At 33.8% G+C, this 24,057-nt stretch overlaps 1 protein-coding gene across 1 annotated transcript in view; it reads right to left on the bottom strand.

Annotated features, from left to right (window-relative positions):
* ZPLD1 (zona pellucida like domain containing 1) overlaps window positions 1-24,057 on the bottom strand; it is a 46,789-nt gene that overhangs the window by 16,439 nt on the left and 6,293 nt on the right. Inside the window, exons 2-6 of the mRNA XM_066241465.1 lie at window positions 14,817-15,037; window positions 11,862-12,043; window positions 10,213-10,285; window positions 5,440-5,537; window positions 3,993-4,073 (exon numbers count right to left, since the gene is read on the bottom strand). Of these exons, the coding sequence (XP_066097562.1) occupies window positions 3,993-4,073; window positions 5,440-5,537; window positions 10,213-10,285; window positions 11,862-12,043; window positions 14,817-15,037 (655 nt within the window). The remainder of the gene's footprint in view (window positions 1-3,992; window positions 4,074-5,439; window positions 5,538-10,212; window positions 10,286-11,861; window positions 12,044-14,816; window positions 15,038-24,057) is intronic.

Below are 24,057 nucleotides of genomic sequence, written 5' to 3'. Positions count from 1 at the left end.
TGCTTCCTGACCAAGGCTGCTTACTTCTCATCAGGGCCTAATCTCTATATGTTGGGGAAAAGAGATTTCCTGTGTGAGGCAGTTGCTTTTCTGCAGGCTGCTACTACACAAAGAAGATTGCTCCACCTAGGAAATATAGTGACTGCAGTGTTAGCGAATGATTCAGCACAGCGGTTTAGGTGGCTGTCTTCTACCACATCTCTGCCCGACACCACCAATTTCATACTTTCTTCACATGACTCCTGTCCTCTCAGCCCTCCCTCCATGAAAGCCCAGGGTGAGTAGTTGTGAATGAGATTTTTTTGCCTTGGCCCTTTTAAGAGGGTGCCTGTGTCTGAGATCTCTCATCTCTTTCTCACAAACACCTTACCTATTTTCACCACCTAATGCTGTGAGCACCTCTTCTAGGCTCTGATGCTCTAGGCTTAGGACCACACCTCTCAAGGTAAGAGCTCCCAGAGCTGAGAGTCCCTTCAGACCCTGAGCCACTTATCCATTGGACAAGGGAAGCCCTTTTCACATCTTTACCCTTCCTACCAGTCTTGATGTGGCTTTTTCTGTGACTACTTGGTTATAGACTCCTCTTTATTTAGTCCTACATTGGTTTTTCAGGATGATTGGTTCTTGTTTTTGTTTCTATTTCTATTTTTATTTATTTATTTATTTATTTATTTAGTTAGTTAGTTAGTTAGTTAGTTAGAGTTAGTTAGTTAGTTATTTCATGAAAGGAGGAGAGAGAGTGAGGCAGACTCCTGCAAGCACCGCAACCAGGATTCACTTGGAAACCCTGTCTGGTCTGATGCTCAACTTCCAAGCTATTTTTTAGTGCCTGAGGATGATGCACTCAGACCAACTGAGTTATCCTCAGCAACTAGGGCCACACTTAAACCAATCAAGTGATTGATGTGGAAGGTAAAGAGAGAGAGAATGGGGGAGGGAAGGAGAGAAAAGCAGATGGCAGTTCTCCTGTGTGCCCTGACTGGGAATTGAATCCAGGACACTTATATACTGAGTTGATGTTCTATCCACTGAGTCACTGGCCAGGGCCAGGATTATTGTTCTTAAAGTTAATTATAACTCTAGTTTGGTCCTAGAAAGTAGCAATTGGAACATCTGCCTACTCAGTTGCAATCTTGGAATCCCAGTTTTCTCATTATGATAACCAATTTCTATATTTTTAAATCCCTTCTCAAATGTTATTCTTTTAATGTTTCCAGTAAACTTGTTTTGAAATATAATAGATGAATAGAAAACAATGTCTTGAAGAACTTTGAAAAGTAAAGTTAGATGTTGAGTCTCCCTTAAAATAATTCTTCATGTTAACATTTTCTCAGTTGAACACCTTCTGAGTCATATTTCCATTTCTCATCCAAGTATTAAGAGTTTTAAACTTCCAAAAGGTGGTGACTTTCTGTTTTCTTAGATTGTTTTAAATTTCTAGCTATTAATATAGAGCTATTTATTATGTCATTTTTATTTTCTATATTCTTTTTTAATTGTTGGCCACTAGACCTAAGTTTCCTGAAATAGAGTGATTAGTCTCTCCCTTTTATTATATTTCTGACTATGTTCTATAGTTCCCCTAGTTTTCCCTTTATGAAAGCTTCAGTATTATCCAAGGCATCCTTTCACTATGTTGATATAAATTTCTTTCAATTTAGAAAAGTGTTCCTGAACTATATTTTTGAATATATTTTTATTCTATTATTTTGTTGGTTTTGGGGTGGGGAAATCCTGATTACACATACGATATTATACATATAATGGATTCCTTTCTGTGAGTTTTTACTTCTATTATTTCTACTCTAATCCTTTTTCTCTTTCCCTTTATATTTATTTCTTTATGATTGCATTTTTTATTTTTATTTTCCCTGGCTCACACTGTGCTTTCTGCTGTGTCTATTCCTCCTTGCACACCTTCTAATTATGTCCTTATTCTTTAATACATTTTTTATTTCATCTAAAATTCTTCCAGTTTCCTTTTTACATTCTTGTGTGCTTACTTTTTACTGCCCTATTCTTTCTTAACTGAGTTCTTATAATTTTATCTTCATAACTATAATTACCTTACAAATCTATCTCTTCCATACCAACATTTTCCCTAGTGAGTTTAATTCATCTTTTGAATGTTTTTTTTTTCTGGCATTTTTCACATCCTTTTAGTATATAAGAACACTGTGAGAAATGCCTTCATTGGTTTATCATTCATATCTGAAAGCTGGATTTCCCTGGACCTGTTTTCCTCAGGAACTCCTAGGGCAATATGACTATTAATGACTTTCTTCAAGGATTTTCTTAATTCAGGGGCTCCCTCCCATTTACAATGACAAGCCAGTTTTCTTTGAAAAATGATGTAATTGGGCAGCTGAGTTTTCTCTGCCTCTCTGACCTTAAAGATATTCATGAAGGTATCAGCCTTGTGTTCCTCAGGTTTATTCATGAGCCTATTCCAACATTTTCTTTTAATCTTAACTTCTTTTTATAAACACTAGCACATGATTCCAAATTTCTGTGGACTTTTATAAATCCTAGTTTTACTGAAAATGGAAATTGGGGTACTTCTTTTAGTTATATGTTTTGTTCTTCCGTATTTTCCAAAAAGAAAACTGAAAAGAGTGAGAACTAAGCTAAGGGTATAGTCACACCATTGTACTCCACACTGTCAATCTGTAGTATTGTAGACGTTCTGGAAAAAGGAAAATGTCAAAACAAAATTACCACAATTTCATCAGACACAAATTGCCGCTGTGAACCTTCTAACGTATTTCTTTTGCATCATATACAGTATAAATGAGGTTGATTATACATGCAATTATATATGCTGGTTCTTTAACTTCCTATTTAATACATTTAAATTTTAAGAACTATATATTCTCAAGTATAGAAACATCAAGAAGATAGAATGAGAAGAAATAAAATAGAACCAGCCATTTTTCCCTCTATTTATATAATAACATGATTATGGTGCCTGGGTGAACTCACAATTTACTGGTTCTCCACATTTCACTTAGTCACTTCTTTATTGCTAAACATTCAGTTTGCTCCAATGTTTTACCATTTTAAATTACACTGATAGACCAGAAAATTATAAATATTTTAGAATATGTTTCCTAATTTGTAAACAGAATCAAAGAATATGAAATCTTAAGATTTTTCCAAAAATGTTTCCCAAATTAACACTTCCAGTGATAGGATATGCATATCAGTTTGACCCTAACGGTAACCTGTGACCATCATCTTAACCTTGATTAGCCAATAGAATATATTCTTTTGGTTTCTCACCATATTGCTCGTATTATGTGTCAATAAGCAGCAATGATTTGAGCCAACTGCATTTTACAAGCGTGATTAGAAGCCATTGCTTGATTCTCCAGTCTGTTATGCTGTCAGATAAAAATGCTGAAAGGGAACTGAGATGATTGAATGTTTTTATGATCAATGTCCCCTTTTCCCAAATGTAGATTACATTCACTTTATCACTGTCTGTTGGGGGATGATGTTGAAGTTATTGGCTCTGACAAAAAAAAAAGAGTGGTAGGCTATTTTGTACTTTCATATTAAATACTGATAAATGAAGAAAAGCATTTTGGGATCTAAATTATCTAGAACATTACTTAAATTTACTCTCCTTTTGACATGTAATAAGACAGTCTAGCTGTGGATAAATAGTACCCTCCCATTGCTTTCTCTTGTTGCCAATAATATCACAGCCATGCTTTTCCTAAGACAGTGAAATATTCCCACATGTCCTTAACATGAATAAAACATCTTCAATGAACTTAATTTACTTGTAGCTCTCATTCAACAATAGCCTTATCAGCATTTCATGTTGAAAACTGTCCTTAACTTTTATACTTCCAGCTTTAGAAAGACTAAAAGTTCAAAATGTAAAACTATAAAAGTAGCCTATAATTTGTTTTTCTGACTTACATTTTCTAATTCAATTATCTACAATTGGGTCTTTGCTATCAGGGCAGGACATAGACACCTACCTAAGGAAGAGATCATAACGAATATCGTCATTTGGGTTCCCTGATGGAGTTGTGTAGCAATAATCCATTAAGACATTCCATCTGCAGAAGAGGCAAGCATAATCTAGAGTGAGAGTCTTTTTTCAGGTATTAGTTACTAGTGTTAAGGCAAGTAAATATTGACAAATATCTTACCCCATGGGTATAGTTTTTTATTAGTTATTTGTAGAGAATTCTTATTGATTATTACATTTTCCTAAATCAAAGATGTTTTAAAATCTGCAGTAAATTGTCGTCTTACGTCAAATGGGGTTAAGTTTAAGGCTAATACAATACTACACATAGACACAAATTGTGTACAAGAAAACTGAATGATCAAAGCCCAAGGAAACAAAGTCAAAGGTGAATAATGGCCCTTTCTTTCTAGAAGTTACTATCTTTAACATATGACAAAGGATACTATAATACCACATACAGCAAAGGAATTTGTTGCATAAATTATATACTCTAAATTATGCCAGAATGGGGGGTGGGAGCTGTGGGAGTGGGAGTCCATACAGACACTGTGTTAGGTAGAGAAAAGCCATGAGGCAAAGAAACAGCTTTCCTTCATAAGGCCAGATTGTTCCCACATTTATACATTACTTCATTCCAACTCTCATGTTATAAAAATTACTAGCCCATGGAAACTGAATGCCAATGTAATGAAGAAAAAAAAGAAGAACTCCTGCATTTAGTAAGACTATTTTAAAAATTCACATCTATGTGAGAACAGAAATATCAAGAAGACAGAGAGGGAGAAGCTAAAGTAGAACCAATTTTCTAGAGTATACTAATCTCTTCAAGATACAAAGTTTAAGTTATAATATGTGAGAAACCCCAAATAAGCTGTTTACATGTTATAATGTTTTATATGGCGTGACTGGATCTTTAGCTTTTGAATTCCCTTTCACTTTTGATCATTCTACATTTTCTAAGTATCTTGTAAAAATTGAAGGGTTTTGTTTTTTATTTTCAGCAATGTTTCTAGGGATTATTTGACATACATTTGTCCCAGGTCCTTATGGAGAGAGTTTTTTGGGTTTTCTTTTAAATAAACTTTTTATTGAATAGTAACATACAGGTAGAAAAATGCAAAAATCATCAATGTTCATGAAATGACTGCATGGATTAATCATCTTCTTGATAATAAAACAAAATAGAACATTCTGGTATCCCAGAAGATCTTACATCACTCTTCCAGTCACTGCCTCTCTTTCTTTATAAGCAGACTTGTTATTTTCCAATTAATGACATAAAATGAGTGTCACCCTTTAATCTCTGTAATTTGTTATTTCTGTTTATTAGCATGCCTAAATAGCAATGACAGCATTTTTGGAAATTAAAAATGAAAGAGTTAACTTTCTGATTCATGAGGTTTTAGGGTGCTAAAATGTTTTCACCAACAAGCATAAGAGTTTGAAAATACCTGCCATCCAGATTAGTGGCTTGTACAGCTGCAAATACTTTGGTTTTTAAAGGTAATCCTATACTCGGGATAATCAACTGCTGACTGTAGGTTGAATCCTAATGATGAAAAAATAAACACTCAATCATTGCCTTTCCAACAACAGCATATTTATGACTTAAAATAATAATGTCATAAAAAAGGGGCAAATCAACATAACTCCAGAAATCTACTAAATCAACTCCAGAAAGGACCTGATTAACTAGTTCTTATCAAAACTGTCTTAATCCATATCCAAGTAACAAATTCATTTTCACGCATAAATCTTTTTTCCCCAGTTTACCATATATAATGGTAAATATTCAGCCTATTTAAATTACATTCAATGGTTAATATTTAACTTACTTAATATTAATTTTAAAATTTATTTAAATTAAATCTGCTTTAGGTTAATCCCTATGCCACTGGAATTATATATCTTTATAGACTTGATCATATTTACCCAAAATCACTTATCTGGCAATTTGAAAAAAAGGACAAATTTAATAGAAAACCAAGAAAAGCAACCAACATGTTCTCCAGCCATTGAGTTCCTGAACCAAATTATTGATACTTGGTAGTTACTTTGAAAAAGTTACCTCAAGAGCTCATTCTATCTTTTTATCCTCTTTGAAACCAATTCTAGAGAGCTATTTTATATCACTCCACAACATACAGTAGATTAAATAGCAGATTAGAAATTGAGAAGTGACCTTGAACTTGTTAAAGAGAAAGAGAAAAAAGATTGTGGAATGCAAACAAAAAAATCTCCTAAAAATGTAAACTTTCAAATCTTTCAGTCTGGAGGCAAAATATTGCCCCAAAATTCAATAACTCTGTAGATGCTAGTCTACAGCCAAAGGAAAATTTTTTAATGTTTATTTTGGAATCTCAAAGTCATCAAATGGCGCAAAATACTCCGTTTCAGAAGGCTAAAAAGAAAGCAACAGGTTTTGAATTTTTTAAATTAAAACAATAATAATTTGTATGCTTCACTCTTTAAAGAGTTGCTTTCTCACTTTTATGTCCCACATACGTATGGAATAATGCAGTTCCTGTTTTTTTCTGATTGACTTATTTCACTTCGTACAATGTTATCAAGATCCCACCATTTTGCTGTAAATTATCTGATGTCATCATTTCTTATGGCTAAGTAGTATTCCATAGTGTATATGTGCCACATCTTCTTTATCCAGTCATCTATTGAGACTAAGAGACATTGATAAGAGTGCAGTGGTTACGGGGGGGGAGGGGGTGGAGGGAATGAGGGAAAGGGGGAGGGGGAGGGGCACAACGAAAACTAGATAGAAGGTGACAGAGGACAATCTGACTTTGGGTGATGGGTATGCAACATAATTGAATGACAAGATAACCTGGACATGTTATCTTTGAATATATGTATCCTGATTTATTGAGGTCGCCCCATTAAAAAAATAAAATTATTAAAAAAAAAGAGTTGCTTTCATGTGGAGTATTTTATGCCCAAATAAGCCAGATAAATGAGGGAGTATATGCTGCACTTATTTTCCATATCGCAGTAAATGTTAATAGCTACTCTAGCCGTTCCTGATAGGTAGTACTTTTATTTAGTTATCTTTCTGGCTCCCTTTCCCAACTTCTCCAAGTAATGCACAGTTCAGGAACTATACAGCACTTTCCCCTTATACTTGCATTAATAATGTCCAGAGGAAACTTACTTCTGAACAAGCATTATACCACTAAGTCTTTTGAAAATGATGTGACTTAGCTATGGTTTAACCATGAATCATCAATTTTTTCCTTAAAACATTGCTTCTAAAAGGCAATTCTCTGACTTTATTTAAAATAGTTGCCTTTTTCTTCTGAGTACAATATTGTTCCTAAAGTAATGTAATTTATTTTAGATTTTTCTTCAACTTTTTTAAACATTCATAATTACCCTAACTTTATTTTAGATTTAGTGGTTTTGTATCTGCTCAGAAAACACTAATATTTAGGCATAATTCAAATTCACAAGGTTGTCCTCACTTTCTATTTCTGCAAAAGAGAAAACTGATATTTATTTCACAGAAATAAGGCCACAGTGCAATTTGAAATAAGCCACATATATGAAAACAGAGTAGTCAATCTATCATTAATTTTTTAAGTACATTTTCCTAAGTACATTCACTAAATCCCAGAACACATAAAAAAATCAATTGCACTGAATCCAAATTGGGTAGGTATAACTTCTCCAAATGACTAACCAGAGAATAAGAGTAGTAGGCATGTAATACAACTTTTCCTCATTCCTAAAGGTCAGAAATTAGAAACTGCATGTGAAATAGAAAGGCATGGGCCCTCATGGTTTTAAAATAGTATTTAATTTGAAATACTGCAATGAAATTACATTTGAGTAGCTAAATGTTAGTGTTCCAAACAAATAATAAACATGATTTGGGGTCAGTTAGTAAAAGTATATTAAAACATTTTTCTATTATAAATTACTAGCTTTTTTAAATGTCTTATGGCATGACCAAATACTATAATGGTACCGTGTTAAAAGGAAATAGTAGTTTGAAGCAGTGAAAATTCTCTGTAATGATAGACACACGCCATAGATATTTGTCAAAACCCATAAAATATACAACATTAAGAGTGAACTTGAATATAAATGATGGACTTCAGTTAATAATATGTCAATATTGATTTCTCAGCTGTAATAAGTATACCCTATAATAATAGAAGAAACTGAGTGTAGGCAGAGGAGGCTTGTGGGAACTTTCTGACCTTTGAGATCCATTTTTCTGTAAACCTAAAACTGCTCTAAAAAATAAAGTCTGTTAATAAAAATATACTTTTGGAGGAAAGAGTTGAATTCTATTACATAATGTATTAGTAAATGACTTTTAAAATTCAATTTAATTTTTATTCAATTGATAATAATATTTTTATTACAAACATTAAAAATGAGGTGTATTTTGGCACTCACCACCTATTTCATTGATAGTCTGATACTTGATTCTTGATACCAAGAATTCTTAGCTTTTACTATAGAATTAAAATCTTAAGGTTACCGTTAAATTATAGGCTTCTTTTAGCATTAAGAGTCTATAAATTCTTTGGACTATTAAATTATTTCTCATGATAAAGAAAAGAATTTAACAGTAAAGTTCCTTTCAAATTCATACTTCTAAATTTTGATTTTCTGCTTCTCCAGTGAGAAAATATTTTAATTTCACAGAAAATAATGATATCATTGAATGTCATGTGGGTATATCTTTCACTTTTTTTAGATCAGGTATTGTCATTCTTGTTTCACATTATATTATAACAAATATTGTAACAGATAATATTGAACCCACACTAGTCACCCATCTTAGGAAGCTTTATATATACATATATATCAGCAAATATAAACTTTTAACTTAAAAATACCATTCACAACAATAGTAAATGTCTGGTCATATGGGGAATGAATACTAGTACATATTTGCTGAGATTGTAGAAACAAGATACTTGGCAACTTCTTACATAAGAAAGTTTAGAAATGACAGAAAATTATACCAACAAAAGCAATTTTCATTCCAACACATTTTAATTTGTTGTTTAAACTCTGTGGTGTCAGACTACAAACTCATAAACATGATTTTTTAAATGCCTTTGGAAAATGTCCTACTACAATATTTATAGCTCATTATATTCAAAGTAGTACTGACTTTTAAATCAGTTGTGTGAATTATAACACAGTGCCATGAAGACATGAATAATAATGTAAAAATCAGATTCATAATTTACAAAAATGTTAGTTGATAAATTTAAAAATTGATATTTAAATCAGGCATTTAAAATAGATGAATAAAAAATTTTAATCAACATGAAAATATCATTTAGAGAATTAATGTTAGAATTACAAATAGAGGTTTATGTATTTTTCACATTTTGCTGCCAGTGTTGATAATTACATGACAAAAGTTTATACAATATTACGTAGTCAACTCTAATTATTTCAAATGTGAGAGACTTGACATCAATCAAAAGCCATATTAAAACTATTAACACAGCCTGACCAGGCAGTGGCGCAGTGGATAGAGTGTCGGACTGGGATGTGGAGGACCCATGTTCGAGACCCCGAGGTCGCCAGCTTGAGCATGGGCTCATCTGGTTTGAACAAGGCTCACCAGCTTGAGCCCAAGGTTGCTGGCTCAAACAAGGCATTACTTGGTCTGCTGTAGCCCCAAGGTCAAGGCACATATGAGAAATCAATCAATGAACAACTAAGGAGCTGCAACGAAGAACTGATGTTTCTCATCTCTCTCCCTTCCTGTCTGTCTATCCCTCTCTCTGATTCTCTCTGTCTCTGCCACACACACACAAAAAAAGAAAACTATTAACACATTCATTGTGAAGCATGCCATCAAGATAAGTATTATTTGGACTATTCCTATCTCTTTATCACAAAACTGCAATTCCCCAAATCTTGATCCTGAGTATGGATCACATTCATACACGCAAAAATAAATATATACATTTAAAAGTAGATAGACACTTGGAAAGCTATGCAGAATCATTTTTGTGAAATAAATATAAATCATTTATCAATGTTTAGAAAATAATGAAATTTTTATTACACCTTGATCACTAAGATATATGAAAATGGTAGAAAAGATGGATAAATGTTACCATAGTATAACAAGGTTAATGTGGCTTTCAGTAGATTTTTATATAAAAGCCATTCACATAAATGTTCCCTCAGAATGGTAAAAGAGAAATAGCATCCTTCACCCATCAACTTACGTTATAAAGGAGCAGGTTCAAAGTGCTGACAAATGTACCATTGTTCTCTTTCACAGAAATAGCAGCTGAGGACCTAAAACAGAGTTAGAAAAGAAAAAAAGAAAGCACTGATGAGATTTTAAATTAAAAGTTTCAGCTATATCTTAATGTTAGATTTAAGGCACTAAAATTCTGGAATACGGCTGACATACTATTAACTAGATGCAGAGTGGGCATATAGTTTAAATCACTACAGATAGATAATCAAAAACCAAGAACAACCAAGTAAAGAAAAACTGTTCTTTATAATTTTTTTAATTTATAAAAGCATCTTTTTTCCATTTTTTATTACCTATTTGAGACTTTTTTCAGAAAAACATATCAAAATAATTTGAATCTGATACAAATACATTTTCATCAATTTTTTTAGAATAGAAATTTCATGAGATCAGGAATTTTGTTTTACTTTTTTCACTACTAGAATATTGCATGGTACATATAGGTGATAATATTTACTAAATAATTGGGTGAATGCCCATGCACAAATACAGGTATGTGTTCAGTGGGGAGGTGGGAGGTGGACAGATTAAGAGACTATGATACCTTAATGACCTGCTTTCCTCCACACTTATATCCTTTAGACTCAAGGCCTATTTTTCTTGTTTTCCACTTTAAAAACTTGCTTTTGACCAAGGTATTTATCATCATTGTGCCATTAAAACCAGCATGAATATTTTTTTTTTCTGAAGTGAATTGGTGTTCACATTCCCTTCTAACTAAGATTAAACAACCATTCCACCTTGATAGCAAACCCTAGAAAAGAAAGCAGAAAGCTTTCACTTAGTTACCCCATTTTGTCAAAAAATATTTGACAAATCCAAAATGAATATGTTGTAATGTGTATATAAACCTCTATCAGAATATGTGCTTTGGGAATAACCAGTGAATATAGAACTAGAAGCAAAGGCTATAAACTCAGTCAGTATCTGCAGTTCTTTGGCTTTGGGTGATGCTATCTTTCTTTGTGAATCATCAGCACCTGTGCAGGTGACGCCTCGGCAAGAGACATCGAAAACCCAGATGCTAAGAGAGCAGAATACAACAATGAGAGCACAGGGAGAGACAGAAGCCAAGCAGGATCCAAGTGAATGCTCTGCACACTGGAAGTATATAAGACAGGAGCTTCCAGACGGCATAAGTACCTGGAATTCTTATTGCAAGAAGAACCCAAGGCAACACCTGATTGGTTGGAGCCAGGTTTAATTTTGGGGGGAAATTTATATAATAAATATGCAAAATTTATATCTATTATACTTCTTGAGTTGTTAATATAGGTCATAACCATTTATACAGATGATAAATAGATGACAGATTAGATAGATATAGATAGATAGATAGATAGATAGATAGATAGATAGATAGATAGATAGATAATAGATAGATAGTAATAGATAGATAGATAGATAGATAATAGATAGATAGATAGATAGATAGATAGATAGATAGATAGATAATAGAGAAGAATAAACAGGGTTTCTATTACATTAGCTTGGCTACTCTCAATAAATTCTTCTAAAGAATCCATATAAATCTTTGTAAGTCCCTTAAGGATAAGAAATGACTCAAATCATAAAGATAATATGAGACAGCAAGAAAAAATGCTAACTTACGAAGCAAGTTGTGTATTATTAACCAGGTATTCCAAAGGATAACTACAACTAAATTTGTAAAGAAGCCCAGGTAGATAGCTGATGATTGTTGGTGGATCTGGAGTATCAATATATCCTGAAATATTTCCTATTTGTACTGAAGTTGTGTTTCCATAAGCACTGACTCCAGGAACTGTGGATACCTGTTAGAATAGTAGACCAAGTTCAATAATTAAATAGCTATATATAAAAATGTACATGTCATATGCAAAATAAAACATTAGACCAGATCATTTTTAGAGTCTGTTTCAACTGTAACATATGATGATTTGTAGATTAAACAAACATGATGCTATTTTATAAGTAATTATATGTGTCTTAACTAAGTGAAACTTTATATTTGCTAAAGACAGTTCATAAATAAAAAAAGTGATTGATTATATGTTCAGAGTAGTATAACAAGTAATTTAAAAATGTTCATAATAATTTCAAATTCTGTGGCGTGGTTTAAAAGACCCTTATGGATGTGATCTTGCTTCCTACTTTACCTTCATGTCTCCAGGCTCCCGTTCTCGGTTAATAATGCACCAGCCCCAGAGTTCTGTCCTTTGTGCAGACTCCCTCTGCCTCCTCTTTCCCTCATTTCGCCACGACATACCCTTCTCCTCCCCTGGATCTCATCTGCCCTAGGAAACTGCTGACTCTCCCACATGTAGTTCTTGTCTTTTTCATAGAAGAGATTGAAGTGATTGAGCAGCCTCCTGACTTGGTGTTCCCTCGGCCATAATCAGATCCCCTTGTTCATGTTGACACCATCAGCATAGAACAGTAAACCCAGTATTGAGGTCCCCAAAATAAATACTGAAGAAATGATTTAAGGTCACAACTTTTCTGAGAGTCGATCTTAGTGGGTCTTCCTCTGTGGCACATGGACACCCCCATCTCCTTCTAGGGCAATAGTTGTTCATACGTGAATTGCAGGGGGATCATGAACTCCCAGAAGTTATTAAAAAAAACAACAACTATTGTTCATGTGTGTATGTTCTTGGGATCGATGAGTTTTCATTGTAGTCTTCAACTCCACTAAAATTTAAGAACTACCATTTTAGGAATAGTCGACAATGTTCTTGACCTTCTTAATACCATAAAGGAACACAGCTCTTTTCACAAGGTCAAATACCCATGTGACACTCAATAGGTTTTTTTTTTAACAGATATTATGGAGACCTGTAATACTTAATTTTTAAAAATATAATAAACTTTAGGCATGAACCTAAGAGCACATGGGCAAAGCTGAGGCAATTATCTAGCTAGTTCATGAACAGAGCGAGAATCATTATAAATGAAAATATTTTGATGCTAATTCAAGATTTAGTAGTGTACTTAATTTTCCCCATGTAATGTTATCCTTGGAACAGACTCCAAAGTGGGTGACATCAAAGACAAAATTGGAAAATAAGCAGTTCTTTCTCTCATCTCACCACTTACCTGACAGACACACCAATTCTGTCGGTGAAGCATGCACACACACAACACACACACACACACACCAATGTTTACACTGAATCATTTTACTTTACAAAAAGTAAAAAGCGCACGTACACACACACACACACACACACACACACAAGCTTTGCCTGCACTCCACTTGAGGCAGCAGAGCAAGAATTAAACTCAGAGAAGTTAGCTTGGTGAGGGACAGGATTTGGGGGATGGTGGGAGTAGAGGAAGTGCTGCCTTTCTCCACAAAGAAACAAGGACATGTAATAATCAACTTATATTGCTGCCCCTTAGGCCAACTTCATAACTTCTCTGCACAGAACTCAGAGAGATGAATAAACGTTTTTAATAAAGAGTCAACAATACTCAAGCTGCAGGCTTGGAATGGTTATGGGCACAATATTCTAACTGGCCGCTGAGAAGAGATAAAGAAATCTCTTTTACCTGTTACCTCTCTCTGTTATCAAGTCTTAAAAACTCTGTCCTTGAAATAAGCAAGTCTTCGCCCTTAATCCAAAACAATAGTTTATGAAGAGGAAAAGCCCATTTTTTTTTCCTTTTTCACTCGGTTAAGTGGTCCTGCTCACTGTAGCTCCTTTTTGTCTTTGCTGGATTTGTCAATAAGATTACATTTAAACAAGCAAAATGAAAATACAGTACTAAATGAATTTCAGTGTAACACTCCCAAATTCATAACATTTTTTTTTTTATTTTCAATTAATTTTAACTCCCAGGAAAATCAGTGGCTTATTCGATTCTATTTTTGGTGTTCAGTGTGTGTTCAGTAAACAAATCACACGGACTAGTAGTTTTCAATCAGGATAGAAATATTTCAAGTGATGTTTCAATATTGTCAATGACTGGCGAGAGTGTTTCTGGGATCTCCTGGGTAAGATTGGAAACGATAAGCATTTTGAAATTCAAAGGACAGTCCCACATGATGAAGAATTTCACACCGGATATGCTGACTGCCCTCTTTTACAAAACACTGGTGTGAATTATTCAACGTTAAACATAAGACCTCGACAAGTCTAAGTTTCTCATTTTATATGTCATCTTTCTTTCTGCGTGAGGTCACTAGGAAGCAATAGGCCAAGTGATTCATTGCCAAACTCACTGGAACAAACAATTTTGTATGATAAGATACTTCCATAAAAAGCATGAGGAACATAGCTAATGACAAACTGTAAGGAAATATTCATCAATGTCACTCACACAAAATAATGTCGCTTAGAGAAGCACAGCCCATCTCCAGCCCATCAACTGCCCAGCTACAATAAAGAAAACCTTTTTTGGAAAATAAAATTGTATGTTTGGGAGCAGAATCCTCACGCAGCAAAGGAAAGTGATTTGTTCAGTTCTATTGGAATTTTTTTCTTGAAAGATAGATTGAACTTCTGGTTATTTCATGAAATAGGTAGTTTTTTTCTTTAGTTATGATCCCAAACCTAGCGCACTATTTCACAGGAATCTTACCACTAAGTTATTGCCACAGCCCTCCAAGGTGCTGAGATTGATGATGAAAATAACCACCGCGGGAAAGGTGTTGTTATTGATGAACCCCCTGCAGTGGGAATCCCCATGTCTTCCATTTAGAGCTAGATCAGTTTCCGAATAACCGGAAAAAAGTACTGTACAAAAATTAATCTTCATTGTAATGGCCTGCACCCCACAGTAGACACTGATGTCTCTTTCAGCTGAAATAAAAATACATAAAAAATCATAAGTCACAAAAGCACAGTAGTGGATACAAGAATAACTTTAACATCCCCTGATGTATTTATTTGCCCCCTCAATCTGCTTAACTGACTCTTATATTTGAATACACCATAACCCAATGTGAAAGGTATGTTTAAAAGTAGCCAGGAAAAATAGTATTTGATTTAGTTATTTGGGGAGTGATCGTTAAATATAGAGATTATAGTTCATCTCTCTTTCCTTATATAGTAGATGCGCATTAATTGTTGTTTGAGTATCATCAAATCATTAGGGAAGTGAGTAGAAAAAATCAGGTAACTGAGGAAATTCAGAACTAAAATAACAGAATTATCTAGATCTGTCTAGAGTAGTGAGGCTCATCACAAATGACACATATGAATGTGGAGCGCTTTGCTATTTTGTAACCTCTCTTATCCAGAATGCAGAAACAAAAGCCATCCATTAGAATTCCATATTATTTTACCTATATTAAATCACACTAGAAAAAGAAAATGAAAAATATTGTGCAGATACTGCAAAGAAAAACGCATAACCCACTCCAAGAAAAGTTTGCCAATCACTGTGCCTCAATAAAAAGAACTAGGTATGGAACTGTGAAACACAATCAGCACAGTTTCCATGACTATGGATTGACAGTGATGGGATCCATTCTAGGTCTGTAGAGGTGAGTGTGAGCGCGCACAAACACATACACACACATACACACACACAAGCTTTTCATATCTTTATTTAGTTATTTCTTTACATGTAATAAAAAAAAAAAGATATGTAGAAAATCGGAAAGTTGCCTGCTAGGTAACATGCCTGAGACAGAACTTTTACTTTTATTGGTTTTGGTAATTGTTAAAAGATGAATTGTACCCCTTCCTCAGAATTAAATAAATAAATAAATAAATAAATAAATAAATAAAAAGATACAATGATGTCCGAAAGCAAAGTACCTCAGATTGTGACTTTATCTGGAAATAGTATTATTCAAATGTAATTAGTTTAGCTGAGGTAGGGTAGGTCTCTAATCCAATATGACTGCTGTCCTAAGGAATGCTATGTGAAGAGACAGAAAAACAGAGAGAATGTCATGTGAAGACAGAGAACGAAAGTGATACATCTCTAAGCCAAGTAATGCTAAAGATTGCCAGCAAACTCCATCGGAGGCTAAGAAGAGGCAAGGAAGGATTCTACCTAGTTTCTCCCAGAGGCATAGCGTCATTCTGCAGACACCGGGATTTTGGACTTCTGACTTCCAGAATTGAAAGACAATGAATTTCCAAATGTTTTAAACACACAGTGCAATCAATAGGTCAACTATTATGGAGATGTTTACCTGAAACCTATGTACTTTTATTAATCAAAATCGCTCCATTAAATTTCATTTTAAAAGAGATTTTTAAATTAAATTACCCTGTTGTGGCACTTGATTATGGCAGCCCCAAAAAATTAATGCAGTAAACTTCTTACTTTTTAACTGTAGTTTTACCATTTTGATAAAGAATCTGAAGCACGCATCAAGTTTTCAGACTGTGGACACAAAACATAATCTGGGTAGGCTATTTAGACATATGCACTTGATTGTTCAAAAATAAAAAGGAAAAACAAACAAATTAGTAGATATTTTTTGTCAATGATAGCGTATTCACCTAGGTAAATGGAATTCTGGGATTTTTGGTATTGAATTAATTGTCTTAAATACTTCAGTTCTGATATAAAGTTGAAGGAAGTGTTCAAGGGCATATTTCGTTGGAGTATTTGTTCTCTACACACTTTTTGCTAGCGAAGTGAATCATACTTTCAGGATCTGAATAAGTCAATATAAATGTATCTGTTTGGTTATGATTTTAAAGTCATTATCAAGCAAAAAAAAATTTCATGACTAAAAGAGAATATTAAGCTAGTTATTACAGAAAACTTCAAGCAATATTCCCACTGGGGATAGAAAACTAAAAGGAATTTATTATGAATTACACTTTACTAACACAGAAAATAATAAATTCCACTCTCAGTTGGGAGGGTATCTCTATTAGCCTTCAGAAGCATTAACTGTTTAAATGCAACCTTGACTTTAAAATAATGCTCTTTACTAACAGAACAGAGTTCATTTTAACAATGGTTTATTGAGTGACTACATACTTCAAAATGCACCTTAAACCTATTTATTTGTCTCCATTGTCATCAAAGTGTGCCAGTGGGTGTTTAATTAATTAATTATCAATTAATCACATGCAGATCCAAAGCAACACACTACACTGTAGGTTTACAAAGTAGTGGCCTTTGTTGTCAAGTAGTTTGCAGTCTGTAAGTGGAGATAGACATGGTCCACATTTTCAAATGGATTGGGCGAAGACCTATGGGATTGTGTAGAAAGTGAACCTCACCCAGACCAGCTGGTTAGGAATAGCTTCCTAGAGAAGACAGTATTGAGCTGAATTTTGAAGTATCAATACCAATCAGTTACATAAAGTGAAATTTTTATAACACGGAGGGGACAACATAAATAATAACACAGCGTGAAAAAATGCTCAGACTAGTGGAGAGCTGGACAGTTCCCTTTTCATTATAATTTAAAATGGGAAGAACAAGTGTCTGGAAATGACAACAAGTGGCAAGCACACAGGCAAGATCACAGAAGAGCTTCGTGTGTAAAAAAATGTCTGCCTGAATGTCGCACTAAATTCTCAGCTACTAGAAAGTTCACTAAGAACTCTCTTTATGTCCAGTGAAATAGAAAAAAAGTATTATTGGTATGTCATAAATGTATCAAATGAATATATATCAATAAATATGTTACAAAAGAGAAATATCATTCTTCTTAAACTAACTGAAGACACGCTTCTTCACTTTTATTTGAGAGGAATCAGTTGATGCTTAGAGTAGCTTTACAAATGGCAGTGGTTACTTTGTTCAGATGTATAGCTCACTTATCTTTTCTGCTTTATAACTGAACACTTATAACCCCTGCAATGGAACTGAGTTTGCTACAAGCTGATCCTACTTAGAGATGTGACAACAAACTAAAGGCTTTTTGCAGTATAAGAAAAGAGACCTGTTCAAATCCAAGCTAACTCCTTTTTCTAAAGACTTTTTACTGTCCCTTCCAAGGAACACATTTTTTTTCCTGGATGTAGATACTAAAGACATCCATTCAGCACAATTTTTCCATTTGTGAGTCTCTCAAGGGGGTAAAATGTTTCTTCAAGTTGCCAATGGGAAATTTCTGTCAAAAGTAGAGAATTTTTTTAAAGATACTGAATAATAGTTGCTCTCAATAACTAAATTTTTGAGTCCTCTTATTGTTCAATACCTGTCCTGAATTCTGAATTTTTGGGGGACAATACTCAAGCATTAAACAATCCAATCAGTACAAGCTAATAATAACAACAAAATGTTATTTTTAGTGTTTTTTGTTCAAAGATACCAAGTATGTTTAAGATGGCAGACTTGCTTACAGAGTTTAATGTGTTATTACGTTGCCAAAATGGCACTTTTTTTCTCAATATTTTAACCAAGCCAACCTTTTCACAAAAATTTAAAAATATAGCATTCAATCAAATTCAGGTTAAAATAAAGAAATGTTCTGTGCTTCTCTCACCTATCAATCAGACAATGAGCTTGTCTCAGATTTTCTAAAATTATCAAATTTTAAATATCCCGTCACATTGTCAACCATCTATTTTTGTATAAAAATATGACCTGATTTGGGGCTCAGAAAATATGGTTGCACATCAACAGGAGAAGAGAGGAGATAGAGCCAGTTCTTAAAAACTTTCCCTCTACTTCTTTATCCACAATAAAGTTCCACTCTTAGAACAGCTAATTACACTTTTCCCTTTAGACACAATTACTGAGCTATTTGCAGTATATCAGTCATAGAGCCAGCAAGTATATGTAACTTTCTTCTTTTTCTCAACAATGGGATAATAGACTGGTTTAAAACTAACGGCATCTACAGGAGGTTAAGTATTCCTAGCCTGTGGTAGATGGGGTGATTTTCATCACATGTCAATATTGTTAAGTTTGAGAACATTTTATTTTACTGATGTCAGAATATTTAACACTTTTTCTTATTACCTGGAGTAATAAAAGCACAGATAAATGCAATTATTTAAATAATTTGCACACATATATTCTGCAATAGAAATGAGCATGGCAACACCTCCAAATTGTGCTATTGGCTTGCGCTTGGCACTGAAATGCAGTGGCTCAAAAAATGTTCCTTGACCAATTCTATAAAAAAGTAAACCTGTATGAAAAGCAATTCTGGGGATAAGTGTATAATGTAAAAAAAAAAAGAAAAAGAATGAGGTATATAGAAACAGAAGTTGAAAACACAAAATCAGTGTTATCAAATTTATATAAGCTAGAAGCTATTCTATTTATTTTCAATATCTAAATTATACGCTACTTCATGTCAACATCAAATTTAAAGTATTTGTTATATATATATATATATATATATATATATATATATATTATGTATGAGTCTCTGTGATAAACACTGAAGATAAAGACATTAACAAGACTCCTATACTTCAAGGAGCTTATAGTTGAGTAGAGGAGACAGAAGAAAATCAGACCACTATAATATAGCCTGATAATGATATAAGAGAGAGTTGTATACCATCTTATTATAGCCATGTCTTGGTAGGGCAGAGGTGTTTGGAAAATATTGTTGGGGAGATATGAAATAGTTCTAACTGGCTAAATTTTCTAAAGAATTGAATAAATGCTGCCATGAAGAGAAAGGAATGTCAAACTGACCCTCAAGTTTGCAGCTTTAGTGATTGAGGGGCTTATTTTCTGAAATAAGGAATATAGGAAGGAAAAGATAAGCTCAGTGTTTGAAAGGCTGAGGTACATATGGGAACATTCAAGCTAAAGATACTGCAGGTAGTTGAAAATATTAGTCTAATATTTGGAGGATAGAAAATAGTAAAAATATAAATTTGAAAATCACCAAATATTGAACACGTCAATAATAAACAACAATGATAGATGAGCTACTCATGGGAGTATTCAGATAAGAAAAGAAATAGGCTGAGAACAAAAAAAAACAAAAAAAAAAAACTAATATCAACGTTGTCCTATAATATTACTTTCCCTCATTTCCCCAATAAAATATAATTATTCTTCTGTGTTCTTTCCCTCACCACTTTAGCTGTAAGTCTACAATATTGCTTACATTATATCTAGGATGGATATTTACTTTCTCACTAAATTATGAACACATTGAAAGCTTTGGGTTTTCCCAGAGCACCTTAGAAATGCACAGCAAATGTTTATTAAAATATACTTGATTCAATTCTTTCACAAAAAGTACACATGGTTTTCAACTTTGTAATATTAACTTCTAAGATTCACAGACAAAACAAAATATGTGCACAGTTAATAGAGATTTGTTTAAACTTTTCATCCAGAATTTGCATTTTCTATCTGTATTTTGCCAACTTCCCGAGATGATTCTTATTTTCCAAGTTTTAATCCAAATCCTTAATGTCAGATATTTTCTGACTACTAATTAAGAAAATTCAACCCATTAAGTAATGTGAATATAATGGGTTTTTATTTTTTGTTTAGGTATTTAACTTTTTTAAATGCATTATTCTTGGTGACCAATTATCATTTCACATTAATAGTGATGGATTTGCTGATCCCTGTTGTCATTAATAGCAAGAAAAATGCATGAGAGCCCCTGAGGTTGGCAGAAGCACAGTGGCTATGTGGTGACATAAAGCTAGTAAAGCGTCACGAGTGCCATGTCTAACCAGCACTTATTACACTTGACCGTGCATATGTATTACTAGAGAATTTTATTAAAATGTGAATTCTGATTCAGTACATCTGCGTAGGGCTTGGTTTGTGCATTCCTCACAGACTCCCAGGTGATGCTAATGCTGTAACTCTTATTTAAAGAGTTGAGTTTGTTAATCACAACTATATATTTTGACTTAGCAGAAAACACCCTTAGGTAGATTCTGTCTAGTGATATTAAATACTCCCACTAAATATCTAGAGGTATGATTCACATGCTTACAAGAGGGAGAGCTCTGTATAAATAAAGGCCAGGGGAAAGAGAGAGAGAGGGAGGTAGAGAATAAATAAATCATGAAGAGGATGGATGTGTTTTGTCTGACTTCCTTTCCTTGTCTGAGGAACTAACTGGTTTTGAATCTCTATGAAAAATGATTTATGAAAAATTTTGTGAAACTCAGCCCAAATAAGTCCATTCTAGTGCTCAAGCGGCAATGTGTAAAACACAGGAATAGGATTTTTCTTCTTCTACTACCACCTCCACCCCATTCCACAAACCACAACAGTTTAATGATTGAAGGAACAAGACAGTCCACCTCAAATGGCAGCAGCGATGCCCTGGGTGCTCTCTGAAACTGTGGATGGAGACACGGGGAGCGAATGGGTGAATCTATTGTGAACGGATGGGGGCTCTGGGCAGTTCAATGTAGGTATTCCCATGAATGTGATTACACCTGCATCCATGGTTTATCCCTTAAAAGTAATATTGGTTTAAAATGGAAAGTATGAGCCAAAATATCTTCACTATAATAGGAAGAGCCTTTTCTGTATGCTGAAGAGTGCACTGTTTTATAGTACCATAGAAACCTCACCTAGAAATAATTTATTTCCTAGTAGATACTCCAAAACTAATTTATACCATTTTAAGCAGATTATAAGAGTAATTTATATATCATTTCCATTTCTGTCTCTGTAAAATGAGAGCAGCAGTATTTGGAATTACATAAACAGAATTGCTTAAAGAACAGATGTTATATATACTGCTTCAACTCACTTTTCAAAGTTAATTTTCCTCTTAAGTTTTTATACAATATGGAGGTTTTGTTGCTAAAAGATTAAGAAGTTCCAAAGAGGTATCGATATTTCATCTATATGAAATGCCGGCAGCTGATGAAGAACTTAAAGTGGATTAGAAAGTCAAGTTTCCTCTCTCTATTGAGCAGGTTTCTGGCCACTTTAGTTTTTCACATCTGTTTTTTGTTAGCAAATGCAAGCCATTGTCTGCAGTGCTATAGGAGCACTGAGGCACACTGTGCAGACTTATATTAATACTGGCTTCTCTAAACTGGAGAAGTTTGTTCATATTTTTTCAAGAAGAAAAAAGCATATGGGTTTTACCTTCACAAGCAGAGAAAGTGAAATATTCATTCCATAAAGAACTTCAGTAATAAAGTAGAGAAGGGCAGGGACTCTGAATTATTCAGTCACTGAACTTGCTGACTAATTGTTCTTCTCTCCACTGCACTTTATCACTGTGGATCAATCAGGATATGATCAGCAATCGCAGCCTGGATCAGTTATTTTGCCTCATCTGGTGCAGTAATTAGAGTTACAATACAAAGTATGAAGCAGACATCCTCTTCACAACTTGAGAACCAACACACTACAAGAGGAGGAAGGCAGGAGAGCTGTCCTATCTGATCTCTACACAGAGAGCCAGTGCATATTCCCTAGGACAAGTATTCCAAACCCACTCCAGCTTTTTTGTGGGCACAGAACAATGCAATGGTTAAGCAAAACCTAACACAAAAATAGATGGTTCGTTTTGCTAGACCCACCCATGAATTATATTGATTAAATAGGTGATTCTCTACTTGATTTCTTTTGAAACACCAGTGATCATTTAAATATTTTCCTTGTGATGAGAACATTTAGGGACTACTGTCTTAACAATTTTCAAATATACCATAAAGCAGTGTTAGCTATTATCACCATGTTGTACATTCTATCCACAGAACATATTTATTGTATAACTGTAAGTTTGTACTTTTTAATCACTTTTATCCAATTCTTACAGCTTCCTCTCCCATCTCTCATAACCACAAATCTGATTTCTTTTTCCATGAATTTCTTTTCTTTTTTTCTTTTTTTTTTTTGCTTTGCTTGTTGGTTAAGTTTTAAGATTCCACACATAAATGAGATCATATAGTATTTACCTGTTGTTTGTTTGTCTTTCTCTGTCTGACTTATTTCTCTAAGCATAATGCCCTCAAAGTTCATTTATGTAATTTCAAATGGGGGGATTTTCTTTTTTATATAGCTAAATAATATTTCATTGTATGTATGTGTATGTGATATTTATATCACAACTTCTTTATTTATTCATCTGTTCATCCACACTTAGATTGTTTCCATGTCTTGGTTATTTTAAGTAATGTGGCAATGAACATAGGGGTGGAGATATATCTTTGACATAGGGATTTTGTTTCCTTCAAATATATACCTAGAAGTGGAATTGCTATATAATATAGTGGTTCTATTTTTTAAAATATTTTGAGGAAACTCCATATTGTTTTCCACAGCAGTTGCACCAGTTTATATTCCCAGTAACAGTGCACAAGGGTTCTTCTCTTTTCCTTACATCCTTGTAAGCATTTGCTATCTCTTGTCTTTTTGGTGACAACCATGCTAATAGGTATAAAATGGTATTTCATTGTGGGTTTGATTTTCATTTTCCTGATAATTAGTGATGCTGAACACATCTTCATATACCTGGTCACCATCTATGTCTTCCTTTTTTATTTTATAAATTTTTATTAATTTTAATGGGGTGACATCAATAAATCAGGGTACATATGTTCAAAGAAAACATCTCCAGGTTATCTTGTCATTCAATTATCTTGCATACCCATCACCCAAAGTCAAATTGTCCTCCATCACCTTCTATCTGGTTTTCTTTGTGCCCCTCCCCTTCCCCTTCCCCTCTCCCTCCCTTTTCTCCCCCCATAACCACCATACTCTTGTCCATGTCTCTTAGACTCGTTTTTATGTCCCACCTATGTATGGAATCATGCAGTTCTTAGTTTTTTCTGATTTACTTATTTCACTCCATATAACGTTATCAAGATCCAACCATTTTGTTGTAAATGACTCCATGTTCACTGCAGCACTGTTCACAGTGGCTAAGACATGGAAACAACCAAAAAGCCCTTCAATAGATGACTGGATAAAGAAGATGTGGCACATATACACG

This window comes from Saccopteryx bilineata, chromosome 8 (assembly GCF_036850765.1).
Source record: "Saccopteryx bilineata isolate mSacBil1 chromosome 8, mSacBil1_pri_phased_curated, whole genome shotgun sequence".
NCBI lineage: Eukaryota > Metazoa > Chordata > Mammalia > Chiroptera > Emballonuridae > Saccopteryx > Saccopteryx bilineata.
This window is presented reverse-complemented; position numbering and strand designations above follow the sequence as displayed.